The sequence below is a fragment of the Trypanosoma theileri genome (genome assembly GCF_002087225.1).
Source record: "Trypanosoma theileri isolate Edinburgh chromosome Unknown TM35_Tth_8_V1, whole genome shotgun sequence".
In the NCBI taxonomy this organism is placed as follows: Eukaryota; Euglenozoa; class Kinetoplastea; order Trypanosomatida; family Trypanosomatidae; genus Trypanosoma; species Trypanosoma theileri.
In genome coordinates this window covers 792,319-809,448 of record NW_021639850.1, presented here as the reverse complement: position 1 = coordinate 809,448, position 17,130 = coordinate 792,319, and the positions used below count along the sequence as shown (strand labels likewise).

Genomic DNA, 17,130 nt, shown 5'->3' with positions numbered 1-17,130 from the left:
TTGTGATATGCTGCTGGAGTTGTTTGAAGTGGGCTGTGTGGATAGTGCCACAAACTCGCTGGAGGCCATCTTTCTTGATGGCACACGGCAGAAGTTGAAGGTGTTCGCTGTGCGGCTGGCCGGTGTTTGTGGAGAAGAGGAACTATTTCACCAATGGAAGAAGGATGCGAGTACACGTCCGGTGCGAACTGTGTACGTGGGATTGGAGGGACGTGCCTCAACGCCAACACCACCTGTAGCATCTCCATCTATACATGATGGTAGTAGTAGTGACCATAACCATATAAATGGTGATATGGGGGATGAAGATGATAGTAATGCTATTAATAAAAAAAGAAAGCAATAATGTTTTTTCTTTTTTGTTTCTTTTGTTTAAAGATTGATGGATTTTTGACTCTACTCATCTTGTTTGTTTGCGTTTTCCCTCATAATTGCTGTAACTGGATCACCTATAATCCCTACTCTTGACTATTTTCAAATCTTTGTTTCCCACTCTCTTCCACATGTAGATATTTATATTATTATTAAATTTAACAATGAGCACGGCATCTGAATTACATGCCAAATATAATGCCGCCGTCAAGCGTTTTAAAGACACCGAGAAAGCCGAAGCAGCTGCTGAGGAGGAAAGGGATAAGAAACGGGCCTTAGCACGAAAAACACAGGAGGGCACCAAAGAGCATTATCTTACTTGGGCAAAATATTGGAACGCAGAGGTAGTTCTGCTTGAAAAGATTGAACAAAAATATGCTGCTGAGTACGAGAAAGATTCGTGCTACGTAGATTGGATGAAACACAAACACGGAGTTGACTCCACGGAAGCGCAAATAGCCCAGCATCGTGCAGAGTTGGCTCGCAAAAGGGAGTTTGTTTGTACTGAAGGTTCTCCATTTTGGATAAAATGGTACAAGTTGCATTACACAGCTCTGTGTGTGTATTATCAGCTGAGGGCAGAAGGTTATGACAACATTGCAGATGAGCTGTGGCGGGCAAATGAAGTGTATTATAATCGTATAAAAGAAGAACGCAATGTTAAACCATTTTCCGAAGCTTGGCATGCGGCCCTCAGAAGTTTAAATACATGGCAATCATCACGTTATCGTGAAGAATGGGATAAGGCAAAACAATGGTGCGACTCCCAACTAGCCAAATGGAATGAGTTCAAACCCAAAGGAGAACCATACGCGAAAGAACTGCAGGATAAAATATGTGAATGTGCGAAAAACTCTTTAAACACGTACGCTATTGTCAATGATTTTGAGCCTGGTGTATTGAAGGACGAACTAGGCCAGAAGGATCAAGAGATTGGCGGATTGCATGACATACCAGGTAAACTAGATGCGACAGTTGGAGAAATGCGTACATGGTTCAAATCGTTGATCCACATGAACCAAGCATCGATCAATTGGCAATGTAAACAGCTTGAAGAATTTGAAGCTTTTGCACGTACCACAGTAGAGCAAGAGTGGCAAAATTGGTCGGAAAAGATGACGTCATCACATATAAATTTGGTAAATTGGATCCAGGAAAGAATTGCTGAGATGACCGCATTGGAAGAAGAGGAAGCTACCACTCGTAATAAGTATAACCATGAATTTAATGATTCGGTCCAAAACATTGACAATCGACGCTTTGCGCTTAAGGAAATGTTGAGTGGGTGGATACTTGATTAGTTTTTTAATTTCTTAACCTTCACAGAATTATGTGTAAATAACCGGAATTACCACAGTTTCCATACTTGATATCCCACCAAAACATCTATAGCATGATCTCCCCTATGTTGATATTATTCATGCAATTGTTAACTCTAACAGCAGTCACAGATTCCGAATCAAAGAGAAAAAATAGGAAATAATAATCGAATTACGAAAGAAATATGATGAAGCTGTCAAGTGTTGTAAAGCCGCCGAACAGGCTGAAGCGGCTGCTAAAAAGTAAAAGAAAGAAAATAGATGGCGTTCTCATGATGCTGCTGATATTTGTGGAATAAATACAAGGACACTGTCACTGCTGCTGATCTCTGGACTGGGCACTGTTGACTGGACCTATTCAGAGAGTGTTGGTAATCACTTGTTTACTGCTTATAATAATAATAATATAATTGCTACTGTGTTTTGTACGCTGAGTGTTGAGAAAATTAATCCCGATGACACCCACTGTACGGAGGTGCATCACTTTTTTGTGTGGAAATACCTAATCTCTTTTCATTTTTATACTTGTAAGCAGGTTATTGCTGTGCACCTTGTGGTGTGTCTCACTCTGCAATTGTGTGGTTCTGGTAAATGATATCTCTTTTCTTTTTTATTTGCTTTCACATTATTTCTGAGCGGGATAACATATACTTTGCTTGTTACTATGGGGATACTAATTATAATGGGGACAGGGAGAAACCAGCACATAAAGATTTATACATTATCCGTTGTTATTATTACTGTTTTTCTCTGTGTGTGTGTGGCTATCTTTGCAATTTTACCAAATGGTATATTAATTCGTATATAATCTTTTCTTTTTTATTTGGGATTGGAATGGGACTTTATGTTGTTTGAATAATGGGTATTTTCCCTAATATGTATCTACCTCCGTTATATTCATGCTTGACTCCATATGTGTATGTGTGTGTAATGTATGTTGTGTGTGGAGTAATAGTGGTGTACTGGTGCCTATGTGTTTTCTCTTCATTCTTTTTTCTTTCTTTTCCACACTCCATCGAATAGACCTGTGAACTCAACTGACAAGAACAACAACAGCAACAAGCTATTTGACCGTTATTATGATGATGATGGGCCGTGTAATGTGTGTTTGTTGGCCGTTGTGCTGTGCTGCGCCTGCGGGTATACCATGACGGCTGCTGCTCATACTACTACTGTTAATGCTGGACAGCCAAAGGAGAAGTTTCATGATGTTGTTGGCTGGGGTGGTATTCCTTATGCTACAAAAGATGAGAAGGAAAAAAATGTTGCAAAAGTTGTGTGAGACGAACAAATCAGCTGTGTTTGATAACTTTACTTGTAAGGATCTGGAAAAGCCACCATTGGCCTCGACACCTGCACTAAGTGCAGAAGATCGTCCATCCCCCGGACCCGAAGATGGGAATCAGGGTAACGATTCACAAGAGGCGGAGGCGACGAACGGTAATCATGGTGAGGCTGCATCACATGCGGCACATTCCTCTGCAGGTGGGACTACAACAGAAAGCCAAACTCAAGAGTCTACTGCCGCAACGGAATCAGAAGAAACCACTTCCACTACCACCACCAACACAACAACAACAACACTTCCTTCTGTACCCAACACAGAGATCAGCAGCACCATCGCCTCTAATATGCAGAACAAGGCTAATGCTGATAGCAGTGTCAGTCCTGTGTGGATGGGCACTGCAGCACCGCTGCTGATTGTGGCTGTCTTGTTCTCCGCTACTGTGTACTGAACGGTGGGTCTCATCTGAGGTCAAATAATAATAATGATTAAACTAACACAATCATAATTGCATACATCCCCCATGGGTGAATAAACTAATAATCTGTTTACCAGCTTTCTTTTTTAATTGGAATATTTTTTCTTTTACCTTTATGTGTGTGGGTGTTCTTTTTGTAATAATTCTATTATTTGCTTTTTCCGTTGTGTGTGTGTGCAGAAAACTGGGCTGTTCTGCTCACTGACGGTATACTTTTATTCTAAGTACACATGCGTATGTGCGCAGTAATTTAATATATAAATTAGAGCCGTGGAGTATTGTGTGTGTTCTTGGAGACTCTCTCTGTGTGTGCCTGGGCTTGCACTGTGATGATAATGATAAACGTTTTTTGCATTGGGAAAACGAATTAAATAATAACAGATGAATTTATATTTATAATTGCGTGTATATACACATATATAGACTTACACCCATAGTTGGTGTATTTATGTGTTTACTGGGTAAATTGGGCTAATGGTTAATATGTTTTTATTTGTTTGCTTGTGTGGTTCCCTTTATTTTTTCTTTGCAGAGAAAAGAAATGTATTAATTGATATTTGTTTTATTAATTGCACACACACACCAGTATATCCAGAGTTTTGTGATAGTTTTGTGCGGTTGGTGCTTCTCTCAATTTGTTTTGTTTCTTTTTCTTTCTGTGGGCGCTGTGTGCTTTGTCCTGCACTCTGCTGTTGGATTATTTTATGAGGAAAAACAATAATAAGGAATACACATATATTGATAATTGCACATGGTTCGACCGAAAGTTGAAAATCTTTTGTTTTTCTGTTCTTTGTGCTTCTGATGGTCGTTCTCTCACTTTTTTGTTCGCTTTTGAGGGATTAATTGGGATTATCTTTTTTCCGTGCTGGGTATTGTATGCTTTGTTCTTTTTGTTTTTGTTCAAAGACTGTTGATTTCTTGATTATGCTCCTCTTTGTTTTTTTTGTTCTTCGTTACTTTCTCATAATTGCTTTAACTGGATCACTCATAATCCCTACTGTTGACTGTTTTCAAAATCTTTGTCCCACTCTCTTCCACATGTAGACATTTACACTATCATTTCAATTCAACCATGTACAGGGAATCCCAATCGCAGGCCAACTACAAGGCCACCAGGAAGGCGGGAGAATGGGCGGTGTGTGAAAGACAGGAGGGAGAGTATGGACACCCAACTATGACCCCGCAAAGAAATTATCCACGTCTGCGCAGGAGGACAGATTCTGAAAAGAAACGTGGTTCTTCGCGTAAAAAAGGCAAACGCTACGCACAGCCGATGTCCTCCCGTTCTGCTGATGCCTCCAGCGCAATGCCGAGTGCACGGTTCCACTCAGAACCAGAGTCTACGAGGTATGTGCATGTGGATAGCGACACCTATTTAACGAGAGTGGACCAGATGGGATCCACACCTTTGCCTCTGTATACTCACTTCAAAGCAGACAACCGTAGTACATCTAGAGATGAGCTTTGCCGGGCAAACAACGAAAGTGAATGTTTTCTACAAAAGAAATACAGCAGTGAAGCAAATTGCGAGGACGGGGAACAAGCCTATGCAGAGCTGACTAGGTGGGAAGAAACAAGTGAAGGTGCAGATTATGATAAGGCTAAACCAAAATATGATGCTGAATTAGGACCGTGGAATGCGTCTAAGCCTAAGGATGAACATCATGCGAAAGAGGTGGAGGTAAAGATTGTTGAATACAATACTGATGAATATGAAGGGGAAGATGCGGAAGATTATTATCTCGACAAACTTCTACAAACCACAGTCCAAAATCTCAAGAGTCATATTCAGAGGCAGAACAAGAAAGCCCAAACGCCTCTTGGCGTAGAGCAGGAACAGGAAGAGATGATCTGTGCACTTAAAAGGGTATTGGAGCAACAGGACCAGGTGATCTTTACACTGGAAAGGGAATTGGAGGAACAGGACCAGGTGATCAGTGCACTTCAAATGAAAATGGAGACACACGAACAGGTACTCTATGTACTAATGGAGATAAACGATGAATTGGGCTAATGAATCACGTCGCTTAAACAGGTCAATCAAACGCTGATCGAGTGTCAATGCCAGTAATCCCTCTTATGCAGCAACGAGTACAACTGCCAGAAACATCTCACAAGAAACCTATTCCACTATTCCGGCCAGCACCACGAACAGTGTCAGTGAAGCACTAACCACGACTCCATTTCCTCTACTCAACGCAGTGATCAGCAATATTGCCTCTAATATGCAGAACAAGGCTAATGTTGACAGCAGTGTCAGTCCTGTGTGGATGCGCACTGCAGCACCGCTGCTGATTATGGTTGTGTTGTTCTCCGTTACCATGTACTGAACGGTGGGACTCATCTGAGGACACATAATAATAATGGTAAAACTAATATAATCATAATTGCGTACATCCCCCATGGGTGAATGAATTCATTAATAATCTGTTTACCAGCTTTATCTTTTAATTGGAATTTCTTTACTTTTACTTTTATGTGTGTGTGTGTGTTCTTTTTCTAATAATTCCATTACTTGCTTTTCCCGTTGTGTGGTTGCAGAAAACTGGGCTGTTCTGCTCACTGACGGTATACATCTCTTGCTAGTACACACAGATGTGTGTGTGTTTGCAGTAATTTAATATACATAAACTTGAGCCATGGTGTATTGTGTGTGTTTGGCTCTCTCTCCTATTTGGGTATTGCGGGGTCTTTTTTTTTTCTTTTCTATTAATGGGTACATATTGTCATTACAAGCGGTCTATTCCATTTTCTTGCTTTACTCTGCTGTTGCTGCTTCTCTCTCTCTTTGTGTGGAGTATTAGCGCTGTACTGGTGATTTTGTTTTTTCTCTTCCTTCTTCTTTTCCCTCTTTTCCACACTGCATCCATTAGACCTGTGACCTCAAGTGACGAGAATAACAAGAAGAGTGACACTACTAATAACGATAATGACAGACCCATGTTAACTAATCCCACTGCTGCTGCTATTGTTGGTTGTCTGTGTCTGAAGTTGTTGCAAGATATGCAATTGTGCCCTATCCTGTTCTTATTCTTCTTCTTCTATTCCAATGTCTACTGTTGTGGAGCCACATAAGTTGCGTGTAGTGGAGGATAACACTCCTCTCTCTGTTGGTGGTTTCATGGCAACTTCTGCAGAGACCATCTTGAACAGTGCCCATAATGTGCGGCCAGGGGATATTATGTGTGTTGGGTGTCCTCCACAAACAATGACTCATCATTTGACTGTTTATTCTCTTCTCCTGTTGATATTGTTGCTGCTCCTTCTGCTTCTTCCGGTTCTTCTAGTACTGCTGGCATGCAGTTTGTGAAGGAGATGGATCTCACCGAGGAGGAGAAGCTGTACGGTAAGTGTCTCTCTCTTGTGATATGCTGCGGGAGTTGTTTGAAGTGGGCTGTGTGGATAGTGCCACAAACTCGCTGGAGGCCATCTTTCTTGATGGCACACGGCAGAAGTTGAAGGTGTTCGCTGTGCGGCTGGTCGGTTTCTGTGGAGAAGAGGAACTATTTCGCAAATGGAAGAAGGATGCGAGTACACGTCCGGTGCGAACTGTGTACGTGGGATTGGAGGGACGTGCCTCAACGCCAACACCACCTGTAGCATCTCCATCTATACATGATGGTAGTAGCAGTGACCATAACCATATGAGTGGTGATATGGGGGATGATGATAATAATGCTATTAATAATTATAATAAAAAGAAAGCAATGATGACTTTTCTTTTGTGTTTTGTGTTTTGTTTAAAGATTGATGATGTGCTGACTCTACTAGTCTTGTTTGTGTTGTTCTTCATAATTGCTGTAACTGGATCACCTATAATCCACATTCTTGACTGTTCCAAATCTTTGTTTCCCACTCTTTTCCACATGTAGATATTTACACAGTTATTATTAAATTTAACCATGAGCACGGAATCTGAATTAGAGGCCAAATATCACGCCGCCGTCCAGCTTTTTAAAGCCGCTGAACAGGCTGAGGCAACTGCTAAGAAGGAAAGAGATGAGAAATGGGCTTTATTAGGGGAAACACAGGAGGGCACCAAAGAGTATTATATCGCACTTGCAGAGTGCTGGAATGCAGAAGTGGCTCTTATTGAAATCGTTGAACAAAGATATGCTGCTGAGTTTAAGAGAGATTTGTGCTGCACAGATTGCATCCAATACAAGTACGGAACTGACTCGAAGGAAGGGCAAATAGCCGAGTACCGCGCAGAGTTGTCTCGCACAGTGGAGTTTGTTTATAGTGATAGCTCTCCATATTGGACACAATGGGGCAAGTTGAGTACCAAAGCTGAGTGTGTCTGGTATCAGCTTAAGGCAGAAGGTTATGACAACATTACAGGTACGCTGGAAAGGGCAAAATATGTATTTCTTGATCGTATGAAAAACGAATCCAATGGTGAAGCCTTTCGCAATGCTCGGAATGCAGCCGTAGTGGCGTTGAATAAATGGGAGCAAGAAGACGATCGTGCAACCTGGGATAAGGCACAACGAAGATATTCTGCTGAACTAGCCAAGTGGAATGAGTTCATACCCAAAGGCGATCAATATGCGGAAGAATTGGAGGAGAAGACTAATTTGTGCATCAAAGGTTTTGCGCCGATATCGGACTTGTTTTGTGAGCACATTGGTAAAAGTATTGCTGAGTTGCAGGAGCAAGCCAAACAAGATCCGCACTCTGCTAAAGATTTAGAATTGCTAAAGAAGTATGATGCTGCAGCCAAGATTTGCCAAGCCGCTGAACAAGCTGAAGCAGCTGCTGAGAAGGAGAGGGATGAGAAACGGGCTTTAGCAAAAAAAACACAGAGGGGCACCAAAGAGTATTATCTCGCTTGGACAGAAAAACACAAGGCAGAAATGGTTTTTATTGAAAAGGGTGAACAAAGATATGCTGCTGAGTATAAGAGAGATTTGTGCTACACACAATGGATGAAACACAAACACGGAGCTGACTCCAAGGAAGCGCGAATAGCTCAGCATCGCGCAGAGTTGTCTTGCACAAAAGAGTTTGTTTATATTGATGACTCTCCATATTGGACAAAATGGGGCAAGTTGTACCACAACGTTTGGTGGGTGTGGAATCAGCTCAAAGCAGAAGGTTATGAAAACGTTGCAGCTGAGCTTGAAAGGCAAGTAGAACTGTTTTGTAATCGTATAAAAGCCAATGGTGAACCTCTTTGCAAAGCTCGCAATGCGGCTTTTGCAGCATTGAATAGATGGGAAAAAGAGAATGATCGTGCAGCCTGGGATAAGGCAAAACCAAAGTACTATGCCGAATGGGAAACGTGGAATGCGTTCAAACCAAAAGGAGAACAATATGCGGAAACCTTGCATGATGAAATATGTAAATGTGTGAATAACTCCTTAACAGTGTACGCTATTGTAAATAAGTGTGAGATAAGTGCATTGAAGGATGAACTTGGTAGGAAAAGTAAAACGTTTGATGCTCTGGAGAATGAACTTGGCGAGAAGAGTCAAGAGATTGATGCATTGAGGAATGCACTATACCAAAGGGGTCACGAAATTGGTTCATTGAAGGACGAGTTGCTTGGTAGAATAAGTGCACTAGAGGCGACAGTTGGGGAAATGCACACACGTATCCAGTCGCTAATCCACATGAACCAATCATCGATCAATTCGCAATGACAACTGCTTACTGAATTTGAGGTTTTTGCACGTACCACACTAGAGCAAGAGTGGCAACATTGGTCGGAAAAGACGATGTACTCGCATGCACATTTGGTAAATTGGATCCAGGAAAGAATTGCTGAGATGACCGCATTGGAAGAAGAGGAAGCTACCACTCGTAATAAGTATAAGTATGAATTTAATGATTCGATCAAAGAAATTGAGAGAGTTCGCTTTGCGCTTGGGGTGGTGTTGAGTGGGTGGATACTTGATTAGTTTTTCAACTTCTTAACCTCCACAAAATTATGTGTAAAAAACCGGAATTACCGTAGTTTCCATACTTGACTTTCCCAAAACATCTATACTATGAACTCCCCTATGTTGATATTATTCATGCAATTGTTAAATCTAACAGCAGGCACGTATGCCGAATCAAAGAGAAAAAATAGGAAATAAGAATCGAATTACGAAAGAAGTTTGATGATACTGTCAAGATTTGTAAAGCCGCCGAACAGGTTGAGGAAGCTGCTAAAAAGGAAAAGGAAAGAAAATAGACAGCGCTCTCGTGATGCTGCTCATATTTGTGGAATAAATACAAGGAAACTATCACTGCTGCTGATCTCTGGACTGGGCACTGTTGACTGGACCTATTCAGAGAGTGTTGGTAATCACTTGTTTACTGCTTATAATAATAATAATATAATTGCTACTGTGTTTTGTACACTGAGCACTGAGAAAATGAATCCCGATGACACCCACTGGAATGGGGTGCATCACTTTTTTGTGTGGGAATACCTAATCTCTTTTCATTTTTATACTTGTAAGCAGATTATTGCTGTGCACCTTGTGCTGTGTCTCACTCTGCAATTGTGTGGTTCTGGTAAATGATATCTCTTTTCTTTTTTATTTGCTTTCACATTATTTCTGAGCGTGGTAAATTATAATATGTTTGTTACTATGGGGATACTAATTATAATGGAGACAGGGAGAAACCAACACAGGGAGATTTATACATTATCCGTTATTGTTGTTTTTCTGTATGTGTGTGTGGCTATCTTTGCAATTTTACCAAATGGTATATTAATTCGTATAAAATCTTTTCATTTTTATGGGATCGGATGGGACTTCTTTTTCTTTGAATAATGGGTATTTTCCCTAATGGGTATTCTTTTTTTATATTCATGGCTGAGTCCACATGTGTGTGTGCATAGTAATAGTGGTGTACTTGTGCATTTGTTTTTTCTCACTCACTCTTTCTCTCTCTCTCTCTCTCTACATACATACAGACGTACAGAGTGCAGTGATCCTTAGTGATATTAATAACAAGAATGTCCATGTTGCCTTCTTTTACACCATTATCATATTTATCTACGGTTGCGGAATCCGAACTACAGGCCACTTATGATGCCGCATTCGAGCGCTGGAAGGCTGCCAAGCAGGCCAAGTTAGATGTCAGGTGGGAAAAGGATGAGAAGAAGAAGTTAGCAGCACAAAAACCGAATGGTACCAGCGAATCTTATCTTGCTTGGGCAGAATATTGGAGGGCAGAGATTACCTTTATGGAAAGGTGTCAACAAGAAGCTGCCGCTGAGTATGAAAATCACGCAAGCCACGCCAATTTAATGCTGAAGCGGTATGGTGTTGATTCCACAGCAGGGCAGATTGCAATGTACCGCTTAGAGCTAACCCGCACAAAGGAGTTTGCATTGGGTTGTTCCTCTCAATACTGGACAAAGTGGCATCAGTTGGTGTCCACCGCTTCGCTGCGGTACTGTCAGCTCAAGGCCGAAGCTTCTGATGGAGCTGCAGATGAGGTTGAGAAGGCAAAAGATAAATTTCATGATTGTATAAACAATGAGTCCAATGGTGAAGCCTTTCTCGAAGCCTGGAATGCTGCCCTTGCAGCGCTGGATAGGTGGGAAGAAACAGGTGATTGTACCGCTTGGGATAAGACCAAACGAAAGTATGATGCCGAATTGGAAAAATGGAATGAGTTCAAACCCACGGGAGAACAATACGCGAAAAAGCTGGAAACGAGAGTTGACGAGTGTCTTCGATGGAAGGAGTCAGAAAAAAAGTACAAGGATGCTGTCGAGCGTTACCAAGCCGCTGAACAAGCTGAGGCAGGTGCTAAGAAGGAAGTGGATGAGAAAAGGGCTTTAGCAGAAGAAACACAGAAGGGCACCAAAGAGTATTATCTCGCTTGGGCAGAAAAACACAAGGCGGAAATGGTTTTTATTGAAATGATTGAACAAAAATATGCTGCTGAGCCTGCAAGAAATTTCTGCTACACAGATTGGATGAACCACAAGCACGGGGCTGACTCCAAGGAAGCACAAATAGCCCAGCATCGCGCAGAGTTGGCTCGCACAAGGGTGTTTCTTCACACCAATTACTCTCCATATTGGACGAAATGGCACAAGTTGTATTACAAAATTCGGTGGGTGTATTATCAGCTGAAGGCAGGAGGTTATGACAACTTCGCAGCTGATCTCGATAGGGCAAGGGAGATGTTTTGGAATCGTTTAAAAGCCAATGGTGAGGCCTTTCGCGATGCTCGGAATGCAGCCGTAGTAGCGTTGGATAAATGGGAGCAAGAAGACGATCGTGCAACCTGGGATGAGGCAAAACCAGAGTACGACTCCGCACTAGCCAAGTGGAATGAGTTCATACCCAAAGGCGATCAATATGCGGATGAATTGGAGGAGAAGACTAACTCGTGCATCAAGAGTTTTGCGCCGATATCGGACTTGTTTTGTGATCACATTGGTAAAAGTATTGCTGAGTTGCAGGAGCAAGCCAAACAAGATCCACACGCTGCTAAAGGTTTAGAATTGCTAAAGAAGTATGATGCTGCAGCCAAGATTTACCAAGCTGCTGAACAAGCTGAGGCAGCTGCTGAGAAGGAAATGGTTGAGAAAGGGGCTTTAGCAAAAAAAACACAGAAGGGCACCAAAGAGTATTATCTCGCTTGGGCAGAAAAACACAAGGCAGAAATGGTTTTTATTGAAAAGATTGAACGAAAATGTGATACCGAATCTGAAAGAAATGTGTGCTACGTAGATTGGAGGAAACATGAGCGTGGAACTGACTCCAAGGAAGCGCAAATAGCCCAGCATCGCGCAGAGTTGGCTCGCACAATGGAATATGTTTACAGTGATAGCTCTCCATATTGGACAAAATGGTACAAGTTGTGTAGCAAAGCTTGGTGGGTGTATTATCAGCTCAGGGCAGAAGGTTATGACAACATTGCAGATGAGCTCTATACGGCAAGGGAAGTGTTTTGTGATCGTATAAAAGAAGAATCCAATGGTAAAACCTTTCGCAATGCTCGCAATGCAGCCTTAGTAGCGTTGGATAAATGGGAGCAGGAAGACGATCGTGCAGCCTGGAATAAGGCAAAACCAAAATACAACGTTCTCCTAGCTAAATGGAATATGTTCAGACTCAAAGGCGAACAGTTTGTAAAAGAACTGCAGATTGAGGTATATGAATGTGCGATAAATTCTCCAGCCCTGACCGCGCTCATGAATGGAGCAGATCAGCATGAATTGTGGAGTGATATTCATCACAATGGTTGGACAATTAGTGCACTGAAGGACGAATTGGACCAAAAGAGTCGAGCAATTGGAGAATTGTATGGAAGAATAGGTGAACTAGAGAGGACAGTTGGGGAAATGCACACACGTATCCAGTCGCTAATCCACATGAACCAATCATCGATCAATTCGCAATGTAAACAGCTTGAAGAATTCGAAGCTTTTGCACGTACCACACTAGAGCAAGAGTGGCAACATTGGTTGGAAAAGATGACGTCATCACGTATAAATTTGGTAAATTGGATCCAGGAAAGAATTGCTGAAATGACAGCATTGGAAGAAGAAGAAGCTGCCGCTCGTAATAAGTATAACCATGAATTTAATGATTCGGTCAAAGAAGTTGAGAAACACCACTCTGTGCTTAAGGAAATGTTGAGTGGGTGGATACTTGAATAGTTTTTTAATTTCTTAACCTTCACAGAATTATGTGTAAAGAACCGGAATTACCGCTGTTTCTATACTTGAGTTTCCCAAAACATCTATACCATGATCTCCCCTATGTTGATATTATTCATGCAATTGTTAACTCTAACAGCAGGCACGTATGCCGAATCAAAGAGAAAAAATAGGAAATAAGAATCGAATTACGAAAGAACTGTGATGATACTGTCAGGTGTTGTAAAGCTGTCGAACAATCCGGGGTGGCTGCTAAGAAGGAAAAGAAAGAAAATAGACGGCGTTCTCATGATGCTGCTGATATTCGTGTAATAAATACAAGGAAACTGCCACTGCTGCTGTTGCTCTCTGTGTGTTTAGCACTGTGGTGGGGACCCTTCCAGAGAGTGTTGGTAATCACTTGTTTACTGCTTATAATAATAATATATTTGCTACTATGTTTTGTACACTGAGCACTGCGAAAATGAATCCCGATGACACCCACTGGAATGGGGTGCATCAATTTGCGTGGAAATACCTAATCTCTTTTCATTTTTATACTTGTAAGCAGAGCATTGCTGTGCACCTTGTGGTGTGTGTCTCACTCTGCAATTGTGTGGTTCTGGTAAATGATATCTCTTTTCTTTTTTTATTTGCGTTCACATTATTTCTGAGCGTGGTAAATTATAATATGTTTGTTACTATGGGGATACTAATTATAATGGGGACAGGGAGAAACCAACACAGAGAGATTTATGCATTATCCGTTATTATTGTTGTTTTTATTACTGTTTTTCTCTCTCTGAGTGGCTATCTCTGCAATATTACTAAATAGTGTTTAATTTCTTTATAGTCTTTTCTTTTTTTCTTTTTTATTTGGGTTGGATGGGGCTTTATTTTGTTCGAATAATGGATATTTTCCTTAATATTTATCTACCTCCGTTATATTCATGTTTGTCTCCATATGTGTGTGTATGGAGTAATAGTGGTGTACTGGTGCTTCTGTTTTTTCTCTTCCTCCTTCTTTTCCCTCTTTTCCACACTCCATCGAATAGACCTGTGGACTCAAGTGACGAGAATAATAACAAGAAGAAGAGTGACACTGACCGTTATTATGATGATGATGCGTCGTGTAATGTGTGTTTGTTGGCCGTTGTACTTCTTTCACTGTGTTGTACTTGCGGTTTGGTGTTAGCTAATGATCCTGCAGTTATTTTAGCTCCTGAGGGTGGTGTTCATCCAAGTGGGAGTGGTGAACTTCAAGAAACTGAAGAAGCTGCACATTGATAATAGTGTAGGAAAGGGGAACGAATTGGCACAGTCTGCAGGTGATGTTCACCATGGAAAGAAAGAGAAAGGGGATTAGGAGGAAATGGTTCAACTACAGAAAGAACTGCGGAATAAGGAAGCACCTTCTAAGGGTGCAAAAGGTCACGTTGGTCTTCAGCAACCCTTCACTCACTTTTAATCGAGAAGGAACTAGATCACCCCTTCGTCGTCCATCTCACAGTTCATCGCACCTCAATGAAGAAGAGAGCGAAGTTGTCGCTCCTCCTTCATCAGGAACTCAGAGAGAGCACACAGAAGGTAAACCTAATGGTGAAGTCTCTTTATAGGTTCAACAGAGAGTGAATGAAAGTCCAGCAGCCGAACAAAATGGCATTTCCACTTCTGAGAGTTACAGAAGAATGCAATAACCTCTGGTATTTAACAAACTTCTACTATTAATAGTGTGGATCAGGTCTATTACAATCCACCACGTTTACCCAAAGAGAATGTTATGCATGGTGCGAACGATGCAGACAACAATAATGCTGCACATATTCAAGGAATTACTGACACACAATCTTCTTCTGAAAATGGTGCTACACCCAGTGAAGAATCAACTTCAACCACCACCACCACTACAACAACAACAACAACAACAACAACAACACTTCCTCCTGAATCCACAAGCAACAAGAAGGGTGATGCAGACAGCAGCAGCAGTATCAGCAGTTCTGTGTGGATGCGTGTACCACTACTGATTGTGGTTACACTTGCCTGTATTCTTGTGTGCTGATTGTGCTAATGGTGGTGTGGTGATGTGGTGTGACTCAGGTCATCCTTTGTTTTCTTTTTCTTCTTTTTGCATGCATCCCTACAGTCTAACTAATCTTTCACCTGTTGGTAATTTTTTTTGCTTTATTTTACTGTTTTGTGATTATACTATAATTATTGCTGTTTCAGTGTATGTGTGTTTTGGGGCTACTGTGTGCATTTATTTCTACTAATGACAACTTGTCTTGTGCCATGAGAGAAAAAATATATATAACAGATACACTTTTATACATATATTCATAATTAAGTGTATAACGTTTTACACTAATAGTAATTGTATTTGGGCATTTTCTGTAGAACATGGTCTACCTGTTGATTTCGTTTAGTTTGTTTTACCTTTGTTTGGATTGTTTTGTCCAGAGAGGAAAAGTAAAAGCAAATATACATATGAACATATATATTGATAATTTCCTATACGTGACTTTGGAAGGATGAACTTTTGTAGTACTGTATATGCTGTGGCAGCTGATTCTGTTTTTAAACTTTTTTGCTTCTTTGATTTCAGGTTGGGGGTTCTTCGCAGTACAGTGGGTTGTGTGCATTCTCTTTTTTCTGTGGAGTCGTACTGATGATTGGTACTGTAAACATGGTTTTGTGTGTGGGACTATTTTCTCTTGTTGTTGTTACCGTTTGTATTATTTCTCTGCTGCATTGTTGTAATCTCTCCTATTCATTTTCCCTTTCCTGTGTTCTTTTTCTTTATTGTTTCATCGTTATTATTCTTCCTTTACACATGTAGATGCATCCAAGAAGGTTGAGGATGAACTGTCATCCTGAAGGTGGTATTGTGATATTCGGAGACCTTGTGGTGTTTACTGGAGACACTCCCATTCCATTCTGTTGGGCTGCAAGCCTAAATGCAAGCTGAAGCATTGGGCTGATGGCATAAAGGAACACTGCGAGTAAAACTATAGCCAATGGGTGGTTTCTCTTTGGTTGTATTTGTGGTCTTTTACCACTATACATACTGCAGTGGGCCGGTGGGGGAGAGTCATGGAGGTTGAATAGAGTTTACACAAGAAATATATGGGCAGCTGCATTGCTAAACTGTGGTTCAGGTATTTTCACTCCTTTAAGGCTGAATATTTTTACGATGGCCATAGAGGGTGGGGCAAGTAAGAATATGCTCCAGAGTATTTTTGCATATACTGTGGTTGAACCACGGAGATGACGCCGCTGTTGTTGAACTCTTGTGATGGTATTCTCTAATGGTGAACATTGAGGGGTTTTGCTTTCAAGAGAAGTGTAGAGCGACAATGAGGACGTTGGACCTCTTATTCTCTCTCTCTCTCTGTGGTATTTTGTGGTTTTCATGGTAACTCTGCTGAACTGGAACTCTTTCTATGTTTGCCTGTGTTTTGTATTTACGTTGGGTATTGCTGGAATTATCCTGATTGGGATCTCTCTCTCTCTCTCTCTCTCTCATGTCACATTCTTTGAACTTTATATTATGAATACTCTCGTTCGGGGCCGACGGTGGCGTTTTTGTGGCCGTCAAGTTTGTAACGTATTCCAGAACAACGCCCGAGAAAAGCATCGCAACCACCGCCCGCGATGTAGCCATTGGATGCCGTTACTTTGCCTTTTTGCCCTTATGAGTTCAACCTTCCCCCAAGAGGGGTCGGACAGGAAAGACGCCAGCAGATAGCGTTTCCGAGGGCGCCGTTAAAGCAACGAGGCCGAACAAGCACGGAAAAGACACCCCGTGGAGAAAAAGGGAAGGGGGAAAAGCATATTCGTTTCCCCCAAACCCGCCTTCTGTGGGGCGGGGCGGGGTGGAAGAAGATAATCCGGGCACCGCCCCCGGGAACCCCACTGTCGGTTTTTCGCCGGGCCCTTCAGGCCATTCTTGGGGGGAGAGGGGTGGAGGGTTTTTGCCGGCGGAACCCCAACAGGATCTCCCCCGCCCCCTCTCGAAGAAATGGGCGTTGGGGGAGGTTTGATGGGGGGTGCTGGGCTGGTCCACCCCGCC

The 17,130-nt window shown here is 41.8% G+C and overlaps 11 protein-coding genes across 11 annotated transcripts; all 11 read left to right on the top strand.

Moving 5' to 3' along the window:
• Window positions 1-7: 7 nt before the first annotated feature.
• TM35_000084320 (Trypanosoma vivax) lies at window positions 8-346 on the top strand (the record flags this gene model as incomplete). Its single annotated transcript, XM_029024297.1, has 1 exon — window positions 8-346. The coding sequence occupies one exon, from the start codon at window positions 8-10 to the stop codon at window positions 344-346; it is 339 nt and encodes a 112-aa protein (XP_028884700.1).
• A 190-nt stretch (window positions 347-536) lies between these two features.
• On the top strand, window positions 537-1,673 carry TM35_000084310 (uncharacterized protein; the record flags this gene model as incomplete). The annotated part of the gene is made up of 1 exon (XM_029024296.1): window positions 537-1,673. One exon carries the CDS (start codon window positions 537-539, stop codon window positions 1,671-1,673), a length of 1,137 nt encoding a protein of 378 aa, XP_028884699.1.
• A 1,280-nt stretch (window positions 1,674-2,953) lies between these two features.
• On the top strand, window positions 2,954-3,427 carry TM35_000084300 (uncharacterized protein; the record flags this gene model as incomplete). The annotated part of the gene is made up of 1 exon (XM_029024295.1): window positions 2,954-3,427. The coding sequence occupies one exon, from the start codon at window positions 2,954-2,956 to the stop codon at window positions 3,425-3,427; it is 474 nt and encodes a 157-aa protein (XP_028884698.1).
• Window positions 3,428-4,529: 1,102 nt separating this feature from the next.
• On the top strand, window positions 4,530-5,471 carry TM35_000084290 (uncharacterized protein; the record flags this gene model as incomplete). The annotated part of the gene is made up of 1 exon (XM_029024294.1): window positions 4,530-5,471. One exon carries the CDS (start codon window positions 4,530-4,532, stop codon window positions 5,469-5,471), a length of 942 nt encoding a protein of 313 aa, XP_028884697.1.
• A 698-nt stretch (window positions 5,472-6,169) lies between these two features.
• On the top strand, window positions 6,170-6,532 carry TM35_000084280 (uncharacterized protein; the record flags this gene model as incomplete). Its single annotated transcript, XM_029024293.1, has 1 exon — window positions 6,170-6,532. The coding sequence occupies one exon, from the start codon at window positions 6,170-6,172 to the stop codon at window positions 6,530-6,532; it is 363 nt and encodes a 120-aa protein (XP_028884696.1).
• Window positions 6,533-6,825: 293 nt separating this feature from the next.
• On the top strand, window positions 6,826-7,329 carry TM35_000084270 (Trypanosoma vivax; the record flags this gene model as incomplete). Its single annotated transcript, XM_029024292.1, has 1 exon — window positions 6,826-7,329. The coding sequence occupies one exon, from the start codon at window positions 6,826-6,828 to the stop codon at window positions 7,327-7,329; it is 504 nt and encodes a 167-aa protein (XP_028884695.1).
• Window positions 7,330-7,359: 30 nt separating this feature from the next.
• On the top strand, window positions 7,360-9,102 carry TM35_000084260 (uncharacterized protein; the record flags this gene model as incomplete). The annotated part of the gene is made up of 1 exon (XM_029024291.1): window positions 7,360-9,102. One exon carries the CDS (start codon window positions 7,360-7,362, stop codon window positions 9,100-9,102), a length of 1,743 nt encoding a protein of 580 aa, XP_028884694.1.
• Window positions 9,103-9,564: 462 nt separating this feature from the next.
• Window positions 9,565-9,972, top strand: TM35_000084250 (uncharacterized protein; the record flags this gene model as incomplete). The annotated part of the gene is made up of 1 exon (XM_029024290.1): window positions 9,565-9,972. The coding sequence occupies one exon, from the start codon at window positions 9,565-9,567 to the stop codon at window positions 9,970-9,972; it is 408 nt and encodes a 135-aa protein (XP_028884693.1).
• Window positions 9,973-10,412: 440 nt separating this feature from the next.
• TM35_000084240 (uncharacterized protein) lies at window positions 10,413-13,079 on the top strand (the record flags this gene model as incomplete). The annotated part of the gene is made up of 1 exon (XM_029024289.1): window positions 10,413-13,079. One exon carries the CDS (start codon window positions 10,413-10,415, stop codon window positions 13,077-13,079), a length of 2,667 nt encoding a protein of 888 aa, XP_028884692.1.
• Window positions 13,080-13,967: 888 nt separating this feature from the next.
• Window positions 13,968-14,345, top strand: TM35_000084230 (uncharacterized protein; the record flags this gene model as incomplete). Its single annotated transcript, XM_029024288.1, has 1 exon — window positions 13,968-14,345. The coding sequence occupies one exon, from the start codon at window positions 13,968-13,970 to the stop codon at window positions 14,343-14,345; it is 378 nt and encodes a 125-aa protein (XP_028884691.1).
• A 2,125-nt stretch (window positions 14,346-16,470) lies between these two features.
• TM35_000084220 (uncharacterized protein) lies at window positions 16,471-16,806 on the top strand (the record flags this gene model as incomplete). Its single annotated transcript, XM_029024287.1, has 1 exon — window positions 16,471-16,806. The coding sequence occupies one exon, from the start codon at window positions 16,471-16,473 to the stop codon at window positions 16,804-16,806; it is 336 nt and encodes a 111-aa protein (XP_028884690.1).
• Between the last annotated feature and the right edge of the window lie 324 nt (window positions 16,807-17,130).